Source organism: Mustela putorius, unplaced genomic scaffold (assembly GCF_011764305.1).
Source record: "Mustela putorius furo isolate JIRA1106 unplaced genomic scaffold, ASM1176430v1.1 tig00000174_pilon_pilon_pilon, whole genome shotgun sequence".
NCBI lineage: Eukaryota > Metazoa > Chordata > Mammalia > Carnivora > Mustelidae > Mustela > Mustela putorius.
Window position 1 is genome coordinate 31,841,484 of NW_025421304.1, and position 18,052 is coordinate 31,859,535.

The 18,052-nt window shown below is 39.0% G+C and overlaps 1 protein-coding gene and 2 non-coding genes across 4 annotated transcripts in view; all 3 read right to left on the minus strand.

Moving 5' to 3' along the window:
• SF3B3 (splicing factor 3b subunit 3) overlaps positions 1-17,857 on the minus strand; it is a 41,935-nt gene extending 24,078 nt beyond the window's left edge. The window contains exons 1-10 of one of the 2 annotated variants that reach the window (XM_004754029.3): positions 17,720-17,857; positions 16,582-16,718; positions 15,186-15,512; positions 14,286-14,458; positions 13,602-13,743; positions 10,848-10,960; positions 8,133-8,270; positions 7,239-7,342; positions 3,231-3,396; positions 563-658 (exon numbers count right to left, since the gene is read on the minus strand). In XM_004754029.3, coding sequence (XP_004754086.1) covers positions 563-658; positions 3,231-3,396; positions 7,239-7,342; positions 8,133-8,270; positions 10,848-10,960; positions 13,602-13,743; positions 14,286-14,458; positions 15,186-15,512; positions 16,582-16,651 — 1,329 coding nt within the window. In that variant the 5' untranslated portion in view covers positions 16,652-16,718; positions 17,720-17,857. Of the gene's footprint in view, positions 1-562; positions 659-3,230; positions 3,397-7,238; positions 7,343-8,132; positions 8,271-10,847; positions 10,961-13,601; positions 13,744-14,285; positions 14,459-15,185; positions 15,513-16,581; positions 16,721-17,667; positions 17,685-17,719 lie in introns of those variants that run through there. The other variant, XM_045076293.1, reaches the window with a different exon arrangement.
• Positions 8,735-8,820, minus strand: LOC123391054. The gene has a single exon (XR_006605693.1). It is a non-coding gene; the product is annotated as a small nucleolar RNA SNORD111 (small nucleolar RNA).
• LOC123391053 lies at positions 14,807-14,886 on the minus strand. Its single transcript, XR_006605692.1, has one exon. It is a non-coding gene; the product is annotated as a small nucleolar RNA SNORD111 (small nucleolar RNA).
• Positions 17,858-18,052: the final 195 nt, after the last annotated feature.

Consider the following 18,052-nt stretch of genomic DNA (forward strand, 5'->3'; position numbering starts at 1 on the left):
ATATAGTTAAAAACACATAAATAGGGCGCCTGGGTGGCTCAGTGGGTTAAGCCGCTGCCTTCGGCTCAGGTCATGATCTCAGGGTCCTGGGATGAGTCCCGCTGAGCAGAGAGCCTGCTTCCCTCTCTCTCTCTCTGCCTGCCTCTCTGCCTGCTTGTGAACTCTCTCTGTCAGATAAATAAATAAAATCTTTTAAAAATAAATAAATAAATAAAACACATTAATACCTAAAAACTTTGAATACAGACCAAGATTAGAAGAAAAGAGAATAAAATGCTCCATGCAGATTTCCTCCATGTTTTAGCTGGTTAATGTGGAGCCAGTAGGGGTTATCTCCCCCCCCTTTCAACCCCATTCGCCAATTTTTAAAAATGGGTCTCTCGTACTAACATGATAAAGATTCGGAAATTTAAACTTCGTTACGGAAAAAGAGGACAAAGAAAAACATTTTTTCTTTCACAGAGACATTAATCACTTATCTTCTAGAATAAAGCCATAAGCTGCTTTTTCAATGCTTCTCTCCAAACCCTGCAGATGATCTAAATAAAAATTGCCAGCTTACCTCAAGTCCATGCCTTAGGACTCTCAGAGATGATCGCGGTCCCCTACCACATGCCACATAGAGCTGTGGTGTGTCTTCATTGGCCAGATCAGCTATCTGAACAGAGAAAAAGGCAAAAAAAAAGTCTACTTGTACCAGGTTTTCAAAACTAAACCTGATTTTCTCGGGGGACAAAGTACTTGTTAGTTTACTAAGATTATATATTGGCTACAAGCCGTGTAGCATTATGGGGAAAACCCTCGTGTTCGAAAAAGCAAACCAGTTTGAAGCAACAAACTTTACTAAGAAAGAAAGGCCTGTATCAGTTTTTCAGTTAGCAAAATTTTTAACAGCGAGTAAAAAGAGTGTTATAGAACCTTGAACTGAAATTTAGTATATCCTTTCAACTAAAAATATAAACTACAATATTATTACAGTATCAGGGACTGTGTCACCAATAAAAATGACTTTATTCATATAACATTAAAATTTATATACCTCCCATTATTCCTCTCATCACTACTTCAAAATTACATTCAACAGATCTGCTAGACTACACATTATCGAAGTTGCCTTATCAACAAATACTCCTACAATGTAACTCACTAGCCACTGGGGAACACCTGATTGTTTAGGCACCAAACGGGGAAGACATGTGTTATGCTGGTATCCCAGACATCTAGCTGCTTTCCAGTACATTTTTTGGTCAATAATGAGTCCAATCATTTGTACTAGTTTTGTCAAACAAGTCAGTTCAAGTGAAAATTCTTAACTGTAAGACAATACAGCTTACTGTAACACAGACAAACGTGCATTGAGTGCATACAGCCTTCACAATGATCTCTTCCTTAAAAAAATTAACTCACCTACTTCAAATGCACCATCTTGTTATTTAAATAAAGCCTTGATAAAGAAGCACATCAATTACTTTTTCATAACTGAAAAATTACCTTGTTATCCTGGTTTATGTTTATTACTACATGCATTTAAAAATATGATTCAGACATAACATCTTAAAAAAAAAAAAAAAAAAACAAAAGGAGCGCCTGGGTAGTTCAGGCTGACTCCTGATTTTTGCTCAGGTCATGATCTCAGGGTTATAAGACTGAGCCCCACATAAGGCTCCAAACTGTGCAGAGTTGGCTTGAAAGTCTCTTTCTCCCTCTGCCCCCTCCCCTGCTCACATGTGCGCGCACACATGCACGTGCTTTCTCTCTAAATAAATAAAATCTTTAAAAATAAATAAATATGAAAACATTATTCAAAGAAGAAATCCAGTTGCCTCACCAGGCTAGTAAAGACACCATGGCACAAAAAAATACTCAGCCCCACTACAGACACCTGAACTTTCTGCTAATTTTATCCTTTATCTACAAACTATACCATTATTTCTTCAAATTCCAATGCGGGGGAATCACTAACAATCTATTTAGGAATTACTTAGTATTTTCTACTGCCTCAGGGCTAATTTCTCAAAAAGAAAGAACAAAAGCAGTTAATGTCAAGAATGGTTAATTTTGGGGCGCCTGGGTGGCTCAGTGGGTTAAAGCCTCTGCCTTCGGCTCAGGTCATAATCTCAGGGTCCTCGAATCCAGCCCTGCATCAGGCTCTCTGCTCAGCAGGGAGCCTGCCCCCCCCTCACTGCCTGCTTGTGATCTCTGTCAAATAATAAAAATATCAAAAAAAAAAAAAAAAAAAAAAAGAATGGTTAATTTTACCAGAAATAGTGACTTAATGCTGACTCATTTTCCAAGCACTCAGTAAACAAACCTCTCTTCATTAAAAGTGTGATCAACTAGACAGGGGCTGGTGCCTAATGGTCACTCAAACTCCAGCAATCCAGGATACAAAGGCATGGCAAAATTCCTTCTACAACTGAGTGTCACCAGCGGGGCACAGTCCCCATCCTGGCTACCTTGGGTTCCTCCCTGAGAATGTATTTAAAAAAGCTGTTCCGGACTGATCAAAAGGACTCTGGAGAATTTTAAGAAATGGTGTGTTAAAATAAGATAGAGGTGTTCCTTGACGATAAATATTCATAACTATTAAGTGCTAAAAGATCAATTCCAGAACACTATGAAGTACATTAAAAAGAAAGGGGTGAGGCTCAGTGGGTTAAGGGGTCAGACTATTGGTTTCAGAACATGGTCTCAAGATCTTGAGATCAAGCTCTGCATCAGAGAGCTCTGTGCTGGGCCTGCAACAGATTCTCTCTCTTCCTCTCCTCTCACCTGACCCCCCCCACACTCTCTCTCTATAAAATAATAAAAGAAAAAAAGAAACATGTAACACACACAAACACATACGTGCACTGACAGATCCAATGAAAATCCCTGTAAGCAAACACAAGCTGTTAATAGCGGCATCCTCGGTGAATAGAAAGTTGAAAATAAGATTGGGAGTAGGAATTTTACCATTTACCTTTTGTATGGTTTAGAATTGTTATATTGAAAACAAGTTATAGAATTAAAAATTAAAAGTCTAAGGATTGATGGAGTGGTTTTTAGTTCTCCACTTTTCACCTTTAACTGCTTCACCTTTACACTCTGGTGATTTCCACAGATACGGTGATGAACCTCATTCTTAGACTATATCTTAATTTAACTGCAGTTAAAACTTTCAACTCATTCAGATACAAAAACATTTGGCTGGTAGTGTTCATTGTGGAAATGACTGGAAAGACCCACACCTGGCAAAACAAAATGGGAGATAGGCTGTCCAATTCATCAACCAGCACAAGGTTCTTGAGTGGTCTTGGTTGGAAGAAGAATGTGTCTCCTTCTTCCAGAGGCATGGCAGATGAAAACTCAGGTTCTTCATCATCGTCTCCAAGATGTGCAATTTGATATAAGTAACTGGGGAGAAGCACAAAAAAATTTAATTAAAAACCTTCTGCCTAAAGATTATGTTTACCATAAACACAATGCTCAGAAAGCACTTTCCAAAGATCTAATCAAAATTCTAACATGCACTATTAAGTCAGCGTCCTAGTTTCAAATCTGTTTATCTAAGTCAGGTCTTCTTTCTTAAAAGAGAATGGATGAAAAAATTAAGACTACTGAATTCAGGGGGCATGTGACTGGCCCAATCAATAGAAGATGCAACTCCTGACCTCAGAGTTTTGAGTTCAAGCCCCAGGTTAGGCACAGATCACTTAAAAAAAAAAAAAAAGACTACTGATTTCAGATTGGTACAGTAAAGGACCTTAGCACCATGGTGTTTAAAAGCACCTGGCTTCCACTAGAGTACCTAGGTCTGAATACCAGCTCTGCCTCTTAACCAGCTACATATTTTTAATCTGTACGTTCGTCACTTGTATCAATTTATGAAAATAAATAGTACCGTCCCATAGAACACAATGAGTATGTAGAACTGCGTATGCATGGAACCTAGGAAGACCAGTGTTTGTCAAATAAAATGGAATATACAAAATAAAATTTTTAAAAAATCCCAACTGCACTTTAGGGAATTGTGTCACAGAGAAATTTGTGAAATTTGTAAAATTTGTGAAAAAAATTTGATCACTTCCACATAAGTCCCTAAAATAAAATGACATAAATGAAATCCAAACAAAATCTACAACCATTTCCTATGTTAACCAAAATCAGGCCAAGTCTAACAGAAAATAAGAACTGGTGGTCACTTTGCAGTAACATGCAAATATCACAGTATTATTCCCCAAAACACTCCCCATACAGACATTACAGTATCATTCGCAGAAACAAAACATCAACATATCAAAGGTAGTAAGCAACAAAATCATTCTGTCCTTCTCTTGTCTGTAATCTAGCTAATAATACTTAGTGGAATGATTTACAAAAAAAAAAAGGGGGGGGTTAAATAAAATCTTTAAAAAATAAAAAAAAAGAAACACCAAATCACTGGTCACGTTAACCCTTTAAGTAATAGACCAGGGCCTTTAATATACAGCACTTTAAACAACTGTAAGTTTAGCTTTTTAGAAGCAGAATAAAAATGACTAAATCAACATCTGAAATACATAGCTATTCAAGAAATATTTACCAAATAAACCTCAACATTTAACACTTTTGGTAAACACATCAGATTCTATGCTAAATTACAAAAGAAGGAAATAGATTATCCTTCAACAAGGTATAAAAAAAATGTAATTAAAAAAAGCACTGAAAATATAAGATACACATATAAAAAGTTAATTAGTATAAATTCCTCACTCAGGCAAGAGGTGTACACACAGATGATAGAGTCCACCTGACAAAAATACCTTCAGTATCTACTAACTGCCAGATAACCAAAAGGATGCTAGGCTCACTACCTCCCATTAGAGGGAAGGTTGGTTAAATCTTGTAAGTGTCTGTGACTAGGGTGTTGTGGTTCAGAGCAGAACTTTGGAACCAGATGGTCTGGGACTTAGGTGTCTGAACAAATTTCTTCCACAAATGCTCTGTGACCCAATTCCCTATAGTGTAACTGAGGTAAGGGCACTGTCTCACTGAGAACGTTATGCACTGATATTATGTTATTTGCAGCACTTAGAACAGTGCATGGAAAACAGTAAATACTAAATGCTAAATGCCTGATAAATAGGTTGCTTTATGATTTAATACCCACAGTACCTGTTCCTGAGGATGCAAATCAGCATGTTTTAAGTGCTCCAGACTTCAGCTTCAGTTCAGCCTCAATGGATAATTTCTCACAAGCTCAAACCCATCCCAGTCTGATAAGTACCTGCCTGTATACTTCAGTCTTTCTACCCTCTGCCCCAAGAAATAAATTTCAAACCAGAAAGTTTTGGGAAACGAGTAAAAGAGCAAATAATAAAAATCCCCCATAATCCTAGCAGTATCCCAGAATACTCACAATAACATTTCACTGGATCTACTTCCAGTATTTTTATTTCCTAGTTTTTGTATGTAATTTTATTTTAAAGAACTGCATCATTCTAAAAAAAAAAGTTATTTTTAAATAAGCAGTGTATCTTAAAATATTTTTCAGATCAGTATGTTTCACTTAGAATTTCTATTTATTAAGGAAATTTTTAAACACATACGTAAGAGAGAACAGTATAATTAATGAATCCATATGTGCCCAATCCTCAGCTTCAACAAAGGTCAACCCATGACCAGTCTTATTTTATTTCCCATTTCTCCAAAATAATACTAATTTCTTGATATTTTCAAATAGTATTCAAATTTTACCACTGTCTCAATATTTTATCACTTTTTAAAGATTTGAGAAAGCCTACACACACACAGGGGAGGGGAACAGAGGGAGTGGGAGAGAGTGTCTTTTTTTTTTTAAGGTTTTATTTGAGACAGAGAGAGAGCAAGCGAGAGAGGATGAACAAGAAGGGGAGAGGGAGCCCAATGGAGGACTCAATCACAGGACCCTGGGATCACGACCTGAGCCAAAGGCAGACATTTAACCAACTGAGCCACCCAGGTGCCCAGGGAAGACCATCTTAAGCAGACTCCGCACTGCATGTGGAGCCTAGTGCAGGGCTCAAACTGACCGCCTTGAGATCATGACCTGAGCTGAAATCAAGTCAAATGCTTAACTGTGTCCTGCCTGTCTCAATATTTTTATAAAGTTGATTTGTTTAGATCAGGATCTAAACAAACCCATACACTGCATTTAGCATACAGAAAACATTTTTAGTGGCAGCGTATCTTATGACCATGCCCCATACTGATGGGATATTTAGATTATACTTCTGAGTTCACAAATAGCATTACAGTGAATATCATGGGTGCATCTTTGTGTGTTAATCAAATACAGCCAGAGTTTAAATTCATAAGTGCAGGATGAAATTCTGATAAAGTCAGTAAGGATGATTAACAGGAATGTCTAAGAAAGGAAAAACAGTTGGAGAAAGGCAGAAATGGGATAGAATTCTAGAATCCTAGACACGACTTCATTTTAATCATGAGGAAACAGCATTAGTTAAGTGATTGCAGAGACTTTAGCAAATACTGGCAAGACCTAAACTAAAAATAAAAGGCAAGACCAAGTCACTGAGTAATTTGGAGACTTAGATATTGGTCTTAAATTGAAGGCTAGAGTTCAGACTTTATCCATTTGGTAATAAAAAGTCATCAAAGATTTTAACACAGGGATAAGGGAAAGGATTTCATCAAGGTTGTCTTAGCTGCTTAACAAGTTTTACAGGAAAAGACAATGAAATGTAGTAAGAAAACTAGTGAAATAGTTTAGACTAGCACTATAAAAAAAGGGATAAAGAAGTTAAAAAGAGAAGTTAGCACTCAAACGAAAGTAGTTTTTTGTCCACAAAAATTGAGATGTTAAACTCAAGTTGCTAGAACTCACCAATTAGCCATTAACAGAAGTATTGAGGTTGGGAAGGTTAGTGACATGGCCAGGCAGCTGTGGGTACTGACAAGCTTCAACTTTAGATTTGTACAAGTGAAGCCTTGGTAGAACATGAAAGTAGTTTCACAAATACTCAATAAAATGTCCAGCAAGATGCTCAGGAAAGATCACCTCTGAAGCTACTTTTGCAGTTACCTGAAGATAGTGACTGAAGTCACTGAAGTAGAGTAAATAACCAAGAAAAACAATGTAAAGGGGAAAGGAGGGCAAAACCTTTGAAGAAACTAGAACATTCTTTTGGAAAACTCTTTGGCCTTAGAGCCACATCTCCCTCCTGCCAACTTTTATAATAACGGGGGTGAACTAGGGTAATAAAAGGATTACTCACTGGTTCCCAAATTCTGATGCTACAAAAAGGAAGCCTGTTTTAAGCACACACATGGCAGCAGCAACAGGCACAGTATCAAAATACTTGAGCCGGATCTCAGTAACCTGGAGGGAAGAGAAAAAAAAGATTCTACCATGTAGGCAAGTGAAGCTAGGCCACAGAAGGTAGCCCAGTACTGTAAGACAGCAGAAGCAGAAGAGCAAATAAAATACTGTCCTCAGTATCTAAATCCAGGGTTACCAAACTAAAACCCAAGACCAGCCTAATTTGTTTATGTACTTCCTATAGCTGCTTCTGTGCCATAATGGCAGAGTTGTATAGTTGAGGCAGAGAGTATATTGCCCATAAAAGCTGAAAATGTTTATTACTGGGCGTTTACAAAAAAAAATCTGCCAACTCCTGAGCTGAACTGGTATCCAAAAAATTGCTCAGTTGTTCACAGAGCTCCTATACAGGATGAAAACAGTGATCATGTGTATTACCAGCTTTCAGTAGACATCAAGAGCTTTTTCTTGCTACTCACCAGAAGTGGCATTACTCAGTCTTATACATGAGACTACCAGACCAGGAATCTGTTAACCAGAGAAAACCTACATTTCTATACTAGTTGCACAAATAAAAAGCTTTAACACCTTAGACAACCACTTTTTAAGATATTACTTCCATTTTATTAACTTGTAAAGTATTAACTGTCCTATCTCAGAGTAGTTTTGAAGATGGTTTATAAAACCACTCTGTAAACCTTAAATGTACACCTAAGTACCAGTTTTTGAATTAAGATTATTTAAATATATGAAAACTAGAATACCATAGGACATTTTATCAAACCAGACTAACCTAACAAAAGTGTTTCTTCATGGCTTTTTTTCCCCTCTCCATCCACAGTCTGCTTACCATATCTTCATCTGTCTCCAAAGTGATCTTGAAGATATCTCCCTGCTCAGTTTGGGCCAAAAAGAAGAACATCGATTTGGTCTTATGGGTAGCAGAGCAGACAAAAATCATTCCTCTTTCAGGATCATCCAGGTCATTCTAGCAAAGTCAAATATAGAACCAACAACTTAGAAATGAGTACTACTTATTTAGGGAACGCAGCACCTTACCAATAGGGATCATACAGGTCACCCACCCAAGGCCTAGAAATAACCCCACAGTCCTTTATAAGTTTTGACCCAGAGAAGCCTGTTCGCCAAAATATAAAATGCAGTAGCCAAAATTATTGTTTACTATAACTATGTGACAAAGCCTGTGTATAAAAAAATAGCCACAGGGCACCTGGGTGGCTCAGTTGGTTAAGCAACTCCCTTCAGCACAGCTCATGATCTCAGGGTTCTGGGACTGGCTTTCTGCCAGTCAGGCTTTCTGCTCAGCAGGGAGCCTGCTTCTCCCTTTCCCTCTGCCGACCACTCTGCCTGCTGGTGCATGCACTCTCCCTAATAAATAAATAGAATCTTTAAAAAAAAAAAAAAAAAAAAAGGCGCCACAATTTCACTCTACATTCTGATCCAGTGAGTAAGAAAAAAACTTTCTTCAGAGAAAAATGTCAAAGATATGAAATTTAAAGAGCCATCACTTCAGACTATGAAGAAAAGTCTTACATGTCCATGACACTACCGTCCAAACTGTCCTTCTTTAGCCTTGTTCCACATCATCTTCCTTAACTCTGACAAGGCAACTCTTTGACTATAATCCTGGCTGGTTTTTTTTTTTTTTAATGTTTCCAACATTTTGTATTTCTCCCACTGACTTAGTTCTTCGAGGGCAAAACATGTTTTATATGTTTTTATACTCCCCAAACCAAGTACGATGCACAAGAGTTAGGTGCTCAGTAAATGTCTGATGAGCCAAACTGAACTTCCCACCCCTTACCAAGAATTTAACTTGACAGATTTCTTCTCAGATTTCCTAAAATTCATGGACTCTTATCTGGATATCATATATTAGATCAACTAAGTAAGACCTGTAAGATTCAACCCCAGGACCTGTAAGTTAATATTAAAAAGATATAAAACGAGGAGTGAAAGGAAGAGACCGAGGAAGCAGAGATTAAACGGGATTAGCCGAAGCTGGATATACAGTCCATTATATTCTACTTTGCATATCCTTAATAATTTCCACAGTACACTGTTAAGATTAAAATTGATAAAACACCACTTTTAACCACCAACGTAGTAACTGAACTGAGGGGAAACGCACTGTGTGAAAAGATGTTAGGGAAAAGACTATTTACCACCTCAAAATTCACCACCTGCTTCCACACCAATTACAAAAAGGAAAAGGTACCTTCACAATTAAGCAGTACAAGCAGACACTACCTTAACAATTTATCATCACCAAGTCAAACCAACATTCTGTACCCCTAATGTGACAGAATTGGAAATATGCCACTCCTTCTGTAATGTTTCTGTCAAAAAATATTAACATGGATACAACCATATGGAAAAATATAATGGGACAAACTTCAAGAAAATTAGCCCTCCCTCAAAAAAAAGTCAATAAAAGACCAAAAGCAAACAAAGGTGAGACAAAATATTCTAAAAGGGCAGAAAAAGTAGGTTAAAGGGTACCTTTGAGGAGGACAATGAGAGAAATTGGTATATGAACTGTACATAAGATAACTGTATCACACAAAACACGATATTTCTTGCACATGACATTGGTAGTGTGGTTACACAGTAGGAGAAGTTCTTTTTAGGAGATCTATCTTAGGACATTCTTAGAATGTCATGATGACTGCAACTTATTTCCAAAACGTTTGTCTAAAAATGTATACAGATACAGCATAAGAAAACAACGCAAGGGATGCTTGGGTGGCTCAGTCAGTTAAGCATCCGCTTTCAGCTCAGGTCATGATCCCAGGGTCCTGGGATCAAGTTCCACATTGGGCTTCTTGCTCAGCAGGGATGAGCAGTAAGCCTGCTTCTTCGTCTGCCTGCAGCTCCCCTCTGCTTGTGTGCTATCTGTCTCCCCGGACCCCTGACAAATTAAGTCTTTGAAAAAAAGGAACAAAATCCAAATGCAATAAAACATTAAATTGGTGCATCTTTTTTTGTATATAAAAGACAAACAGGAATTCATTTTTCTATTCTTTAAAATTTCCTGTACGTTGGAAAAAAGACAAAACAGTAGGAAACAATCTATCTCCAATAAATATGTCTGGCTTCTTCAAACTAGAAATGCAGGAATTTCAAACTGATCACCCACAGATTCTTCTGAAATGGAAACCATGTTTTTAATTCCTTTTCTCAAAAAATCTGTTTTGCTTTCACTAAAATACCAGCTTCACCAGGGCGCCTGGGTGGCTCAGTGGGTTAAGCCTCTGCCTTTGGCTCGGGTCATCTCAGGGGCCTGGGATCGAGCCTGGCACTGGACTCTGCTCCACTGGGCTCTCTGCTCAGCAGGGAGTCTGCTTCCCCCTCTCTCTCTACCTGCCTCTCTACTTGTGATCTATCATATAAAAAAAATCCTTAAAAAAAAAAAGTTTTATTACAAACATTTACAAAGAAACTAAAACCTCACAACAAATAAACTAAGAGGCTATACTGTAATTACAAAAAATAAATTAACTTCACAAACACCAGCATCTTTTCTTATGGCAAAGATTTTTACCCGTCTCCTGGGAATTGGACAGCGGATATCTGGTTGGTCACCGAAGTTCTTGTAAGTGATATAGTTTTCAGAGCAGATTAACACTCCACTTGGACCATCTGACCCTCCGGGAACTACAAAAAAAAAAAACAGAACTTAACAATGATACAATGTAATATGAATTACAATTTAACTTTCAGTTCCTTCTCTCCTTCAACCCAACCTGGATGAAGGTGTAAGTGCCTGAGACTAAGAAATATTCAAAGTGTTTCTTTTTCCCCTATACTAGCATAAGACAAGGATGGAGTGCAGTTCGGGTAGCCTGAGCCTGTGCAGGTACATGATGCCGCATCTAAAATTTCTAGCTGAGTCAAAACTCAGTTCTCATCTTTAGCCCTATAACCCAACTATGTACTGGACACTTTTACAAGGATATTCCACATGCAGCTTAAAAATACACTGTATTCATGAACAAACTCAAGTTTCTTCCCAAATCTGTTCGACCTCCTGGGTCCTCCATCTCAGAGAACACCACTATCAGTCAACAGACCAAACCAGAAACCTGGGTGTTCCTCTTCAAGTCTCTGTCCCCTCACAGCTCTGAGTCTACCTTCTTAGCAGCGCTCATGCTGCCAATCCCCTGAGTTAGTAAAACAGCTTCCCAATCTGGCTTACATTCTTATCCTCCACTTAATTAGCCAAAATGTAAGGAAGTGATGTTTCCAAAATACTCATCTTTAACAGATTATTCCCTGCTTAAAATCCTTCAATCACATCAACAAAAAATAAGTTAAATAAAATCCTTCAGTAGCTACCTTCCCACCACAGCCCTTTAGTTCTATTGATCCATGAGCTTCCAAAAGTTCTTTGAACGAACAATGTTCTTTCTTTGTACATGGGCCTTTGTGCATCTCACTCTCCTTGTCCACAACAGAAACTCCTTCCTCCAACCCCCACCCAATACCTAAATAACTAGTCTTCCAGTCTCAGCATAGAGCTCTTCTCCAGAAAGATTTCTCTAACATATTCCTTTCCTTCCCTGGGTTAGAGACCTCTCCTCTACCCTGTCATGGCGTTTGATACATTCTCTGGCAATTTTTTGTTACTTGGACATATTCATCACCAGACTCAACCTTGCATTAAAGGAGACACCACATATAATTCTTCATGCAGAAGATTGACTCTGCACATACTGACTGTAGAGACTCAATAAAAAACTGGTGAACAGGGCAGGGCGCCTGGGTGGTTCAGTGAGTTGAGTCTCTGCGTTCGGCTTGGGTCATGATCTCAGGGTCCTGGGATGGAGCCCCACATCAGGCTCTCTGCTCAGCAGGGAGCCTGCTTCCCCCCCTCTCTCTGCCTGCTTCTCTGCCTACTTGTGATCTCTCTGTCAAATAAATTAAATCTTAAAAAAAAATTGGTGAACAAATGAAGACCTGACAGCAAAACATATGGTAATGTTACAGAAAATGAGATGTGTAATCTATTGTCCAAGGTTATTCTGTTTAATACATGGCCTCTTTAATTAAGATTTAATGTTCAAAGACAAGAGCTATCTTATTCTCCAAAATCTTCCCCAACAGGGCATATTTCACTTTAGACATCAATTCAAGTGCAAATGACTCAACACAAAAAGGACTGAATCACTGTCTTCCCCAAGACAGTGGAGAAGAAACTTACAGGACTACAAATATACATGTCCCATTTAGTCTTTTAATATAATAAATTAAACTGACACTTATTTTCTTTTTCAAGGTTTCATTTTCTAAGTAATCTCTCAGCTCAACGTGGAACTGGAACTTCACATCCCCAAGATCAAGAGTCACATGCTCCACTGACTGAGCCCATCAGGCACCCTGGATACTGATTTTCTAATCGTAAACCTCTCTGAACACCTATAAAAATCTTACTTAGCTCTGATGCATTTAAAGCAGACTTCAATTTTCTAAGACCTTAGGTTTTGGTATTTATAACCATAACCAACATATATAGATTTTTGTTACTAACCTTTCCCAATTTTGATACTTAAGTTACATTAGGGTCATAAAGAGGTACAATAGTTTTTTATTTTTTTCCTATCTCTGGAGAAATTTAAGATCCCTAAAAATTCTGGACCTTAAATCTTTTGGGGAGTATTTCTAACTACTGCTGCAATTTCCTTAATGGATGCTAGTCTATTCAGGTTCTTAACTTCTTATAGGGTCAATTTTGGGAAGTGCCTTCAAAAACATTTCTATTTCACCTAAGTTTTTAAATTCATGGACATTCATTTGTCTTTTCAAAGAATTGGGTTTTAGCTTTCTTAATGACAGTGAAAGACTGTCTACAGTAGAAATATCGGAGCACCCAACAGTGATCAATGTTCCAAGCTGCGTACTCTCCCCATCCTTTCTTCTCTGCCCCCATTAGAAGGTTAAGAGTCAGCCACTCCATGAAACATAGGCAAGGTACTTAGATTTACCACAAATAGATTGTAGTTTCCAAACCCTCGTAAGTAAACTCTCCTAGGTTTGCATATAAAATGGGCTAAGCAAAAACGTACAGAGTAGTTCTGAGAATAAAGTACCTGTAAAGGCATCTGGGTGCCTCTGTCAGTTAAGCCTCTGCCTTTAATTCAGGTCATGATCCTGGGGTCCTGGGATCCAGACCCACATTGGGCTCCCTGCTCAGTGGGGAGTCTGCTTCTCCCTCTCCCCACCTCTGCTCTTGCTCTCTCCCTCTCTCTCAAATGAAAAAAAAAAAAAAAAAAAAAAAAAACCTTAAAAAAAAAAATACCTGTAATAAGAAAGTTGCCATGTTCCTCCAAAGGTTCACTGTATTTTCGGACCACATGATTTAAACCAAGGTCTAATTCATAGAAGGTAAGAGTCTGCTGAGTATTGGCCGCTGCTTCCCCTGTTGGATCATTGTCTGCTTCCTATAAAGAAGGACAATGGCACAAACCCAGCATTAGGATCCCTCCACCTCATGAGTGGGGAAGCAAAGGTCAGTTTACCAAAGTTCACACTACTAAGTAATGGCAGAGCTGGAACACAAACCTGGGTCTTCTATTTTGGGGATCAAGGTTCCCGCTAATGAAGGCTACAGCCTTCCATTCAAGGCAAAGAATAGTATGCCCCAACCTTCACTACCTCCCTGAAAAAAAAGTCCCACATACAGTTTCACCTCCTTTTTCAAACAGCTCTTCCCCCCAAAATACCATTTTTATAGGGAGATTGTTCGAATCGGAGTAAGGTGCTATTATACAGTTAAAGTTAAGCTGTGAAACATTCCAAAGACTCCCGATAAGACATTTGGAAAACAGAAAAGATTTGTTAGCAAAATAACTGCAAGACAACACAATGAAGAAATAATCAGGAAAGCACTGAGGTGAATCAAAGAAACCATCGTGTGGGGGGAGGGGGAGAAGCAAGAAGGGGTAAAGAGGAAGAGAGCAGGGGGTCAATGAGTCCCTATTACCTCATAATCCATTTCCAGACAAGCAAACATTGGATTTTCAAATCCCACATCTACTCCAACCACATGATATACTAGAGTGTTCGCTTTGTGGGCCTCTAGGGGAGATGAAATGGTAAGCCGGGCTGCAGCATCTCTGTTTAAGATATATACCAATTTCTGTTTTTCAATGGCACCTACAGATAAAGAAGACAAAACAAATAAAATTTCCAGAAAATGTAAAGAAGGGCTTATAGAACAGCCAGACTCGCATCACAATGCTTTCTTTAAAATTATTAATTGCCAACATTAACTCCACAAGTGTATTAATTAGGATTTTGCTATCAGTAAAATAGACAATAGAACTTTACTTCCTTCCTTCCTAATAGGGATCTTAATATCCCACTAATTCTTCAAGAAAACTTTTCAGCGTGCCCAATATTTAATGATACTGGGAAACAAAACGTTAATTCCTAAAATTGCCAGCTTTATTCTCTGAATTAAATCTAATGATTTTGTGACTTGTCAAAAGAGTTGCCTTCTGGAGGCCTGATCAGATACACAGAAGTTTCTTCAAGAGATACATCAGAGAAGAGACATGAATGTGAATCATCACTTCAGGCTGATGAAAGCAACCATATTCACTGCCTAATTATGTACAATCATTTCATTGTAGGTTTTCTGCTACACAGAAATGGGGAAAACATCTAATTCAACCAGAAAGAAAATAAAAAAGGTGTGTTAAGACTATTGCCATTGTTTTAAAAGGAAAAGCAACTTTAAACCATGGCATTAATCCAAATGTGATCCAAACTTTACCCAGGTAAGGAACTTACAGGCACACTGCCAAAAGCACAGCACTATTACCCCAAACTGAGAATCTATGAAGTCTCAAAGATATACTTAATAGATCAAGTCACTCACTAATCATAACAGCTCGCCCTTTGGGATCCACAGCTAAGAACTGGCCAGGAACAATGCGGCGACATCCGCTCTTGCCAAAGGTTTCTTGGTGAATTTTCTCAAACATATTCTTAGATGGCTGGTATTCCAAGATAACAATCCGACCCGAGTCACTGCCAACCACAATGTAGTCTTTGGTGCCACCAGTCAGCCTAAAGGCCATGAGTGACCGGATAACACCAAATACTTCCACAGTTAGTAGAGTGTGTACTTTGCCAGTGTTGGGGTCAGGGCGAAGCAGCTCCAGTATCTTCCCACGGGAAACAACAATTTCCTGCTGTTTGGTTCCTAGATCACCAAAACAATAAAGATCATGAATAATCAGAACTAGTCCAAAAAGTAAACTGGACGGGTCAAAATGCCACTCAAGATAAATATAATTAAGTTGGGGTATTTTTTTAAATTCTATTTCATTCCTAGAATTGATAAGACTTAACAAAAGTGATATCAAAGAAAAACTTTTACAAAATGGTCACACAGGGGCACCTGGGTGGCTCAAGACATTAAGCGTCTGCCTTCAGCTCAGGTCACGATCCCAGCATCCTAGGATCCATCCCCACATTGGGCTCCCTGCTCAGAAAGGAGCCTGCTTCTCCCTCTCTAGCTCCCCCGGGCTTGTGTTCCCTCTCTCACTCTGTCAAATAAATAAAATCTTAAAAAAAAAAAAAAAAAAAAAAGGGGCACATAGGGACGCCTGCGTAGCTCAGTCACTTAAGCATCTGACTTTGCCTCAGGTCATGATCCCAGGATCCTAGGATGGAGCCCCACCTCAGGCTTCCTCTCTCTGTCCCTCCTCCTGCGTGTGTCCATGTATGCATGCGCACACTCTCTCTCTCACAAATATAGAAAATCTTTTTAGAAAAATGCTCAACAGGTACTTTTTAAAAACCCTTTTTATTTTTCTAAAATTTGCCAACAATCTGCGTAATTGGGAGTTGTCTACAAGTCATTATTAACACACGTTTAACTTCATAGAATTAATTATTTCCAAAGGCTCTTTTTAGCTCAGCTTGAAAGCTTTTATACTAGAAAATCACATTCTTACCTGTGCAGTTCGATGGATTATCTCAAACAACTTTTAAAGCTGCTATCTAATATATACCATTTATTTCTAAACTCTGTCCTAGGGGGCACCTGGGTGGCTAAGTCGTTAAGCACACACCTTCAGCTCAGGTCATGTTCCCAGAGTCCTGGGATTGAGCCCCACATCAGGCTCTCTGCTCAGCGGGAAGCCTGTTTCTCCCTCTCCCATTCCCCCTGCATGTGTTCCCTCTCTCAGTCTCTCCCTGTATCAAATAAATAAAATCTTTTTTTTTTTAAAGTTTAATTCAGAAAGAAAGTTAACTGGATATCTTACCAGAGAAGTTGCCATGAATGGCAAAGCTGATGCCTGTGGCCCGCTGCAAGGTCAAGTTGTATAGGAACATGATGGCAGCAACACTGAGATACTCACAACTCCACAATCAGGCCGCAGTTGTACGGAGTCAAAACAAGCTAAGAGCACATAAAAGCACAAAAATATCAGCTGGGAGACTTACTTTAACAGACATTTCTGCAAAGGAACTTCTGGCTGAAGGGCAGAACCCATACAGTAAAGCTTATTGACGAATAACGGTATTTATAACCAGAGAGCATTCTACATGCCATGCACCAGGCTGTATACTTTGCCTCTAATCCCTACAAATCCCTACAAATAACTCATAATACTAACGAGTTATACTAACTACATCTATACTACCTACAAATAACTCATTATACTAATTATATAGATGAAGAAATTGAGGTTAAGAAATTAAATCACCTGCCTGAGATCATTAATAAGTGGTAAAATCTTTGGGATCTGTACCATTAAGAAACTGTGTGCCTTAACTGTCAAGAAACTAAGCAGCTCTGCACGTTCTTGTATTTGCATAGGTTACACACACACGGTTCACAATTCTTTAAAAGCACAGCAAAAAGCTCCTTTCCATCCATTCTCTAGCCTCCATCCCTTCTCCCTGTGCCAAAGCAACATCACCGCATTCAAACCTCACAAAATCTTCAGAATAGATACTAGTGTCCCCCACTTTGCAAATGATAAAATTGAAAATCAATTGCCCAAGTACCAAAACACGAATTCAAAAGAGGGTCTTGGCACCAAAAACTGTTTCCGTTATTTACGCTTTCAACACACGGAGTCTTCCCACCTTACATTACAGTTGGCGTGTCGTTTACGTCCATCTTAACCCCTCCCCTCACCCACCCCCCGGGCCTAAAAGCCGGGCAATTTCTTTAAGTCTTACTTCGATCCGGAATTCGTTCCCACCTTGGAGACGGAAGTGGGAGACGACTCCTGAAAGTCGTTTTCGTACCCAAGCAATCCCCTCCACCTTTTTCCCTGGCCTGGACCTTACGGGCCTAGGCTGCTTCAAAACCCGACCAGAAGCCCGGCCAACCCTCCTATGACCGCTCTCTGCCTCCCTAGGTCCGAGAAACGAGGGAGCCTTCTTCTTTACCCTGCAGCAGGAAGGATGGCGTAGATATCCGACAGATGCTGAGTTCTTTCAAGGCCTAAGCCACCGCCAGCTTCAACCTACCGGCGTCCGCCATTAGCTCTAAAGGCAGGGACCTTCCGGCGGGCGCGCGACGTATAAGAAGTCCCCAACCGGCGCCTGAAGAATATATATGTAATTTTTTAAAATGTTTCTTTCTTCGACTCGACATTGAAAATTAGTTAAACATACCTTATGCCCGTCACTTTCCCAGGAGAAAAGAAATCAAACAGACCTTTTACAGTGTACTTAAAAAAAAAAAAAAACTACCCATAAATCCGTCGGGCATTTTCTTGG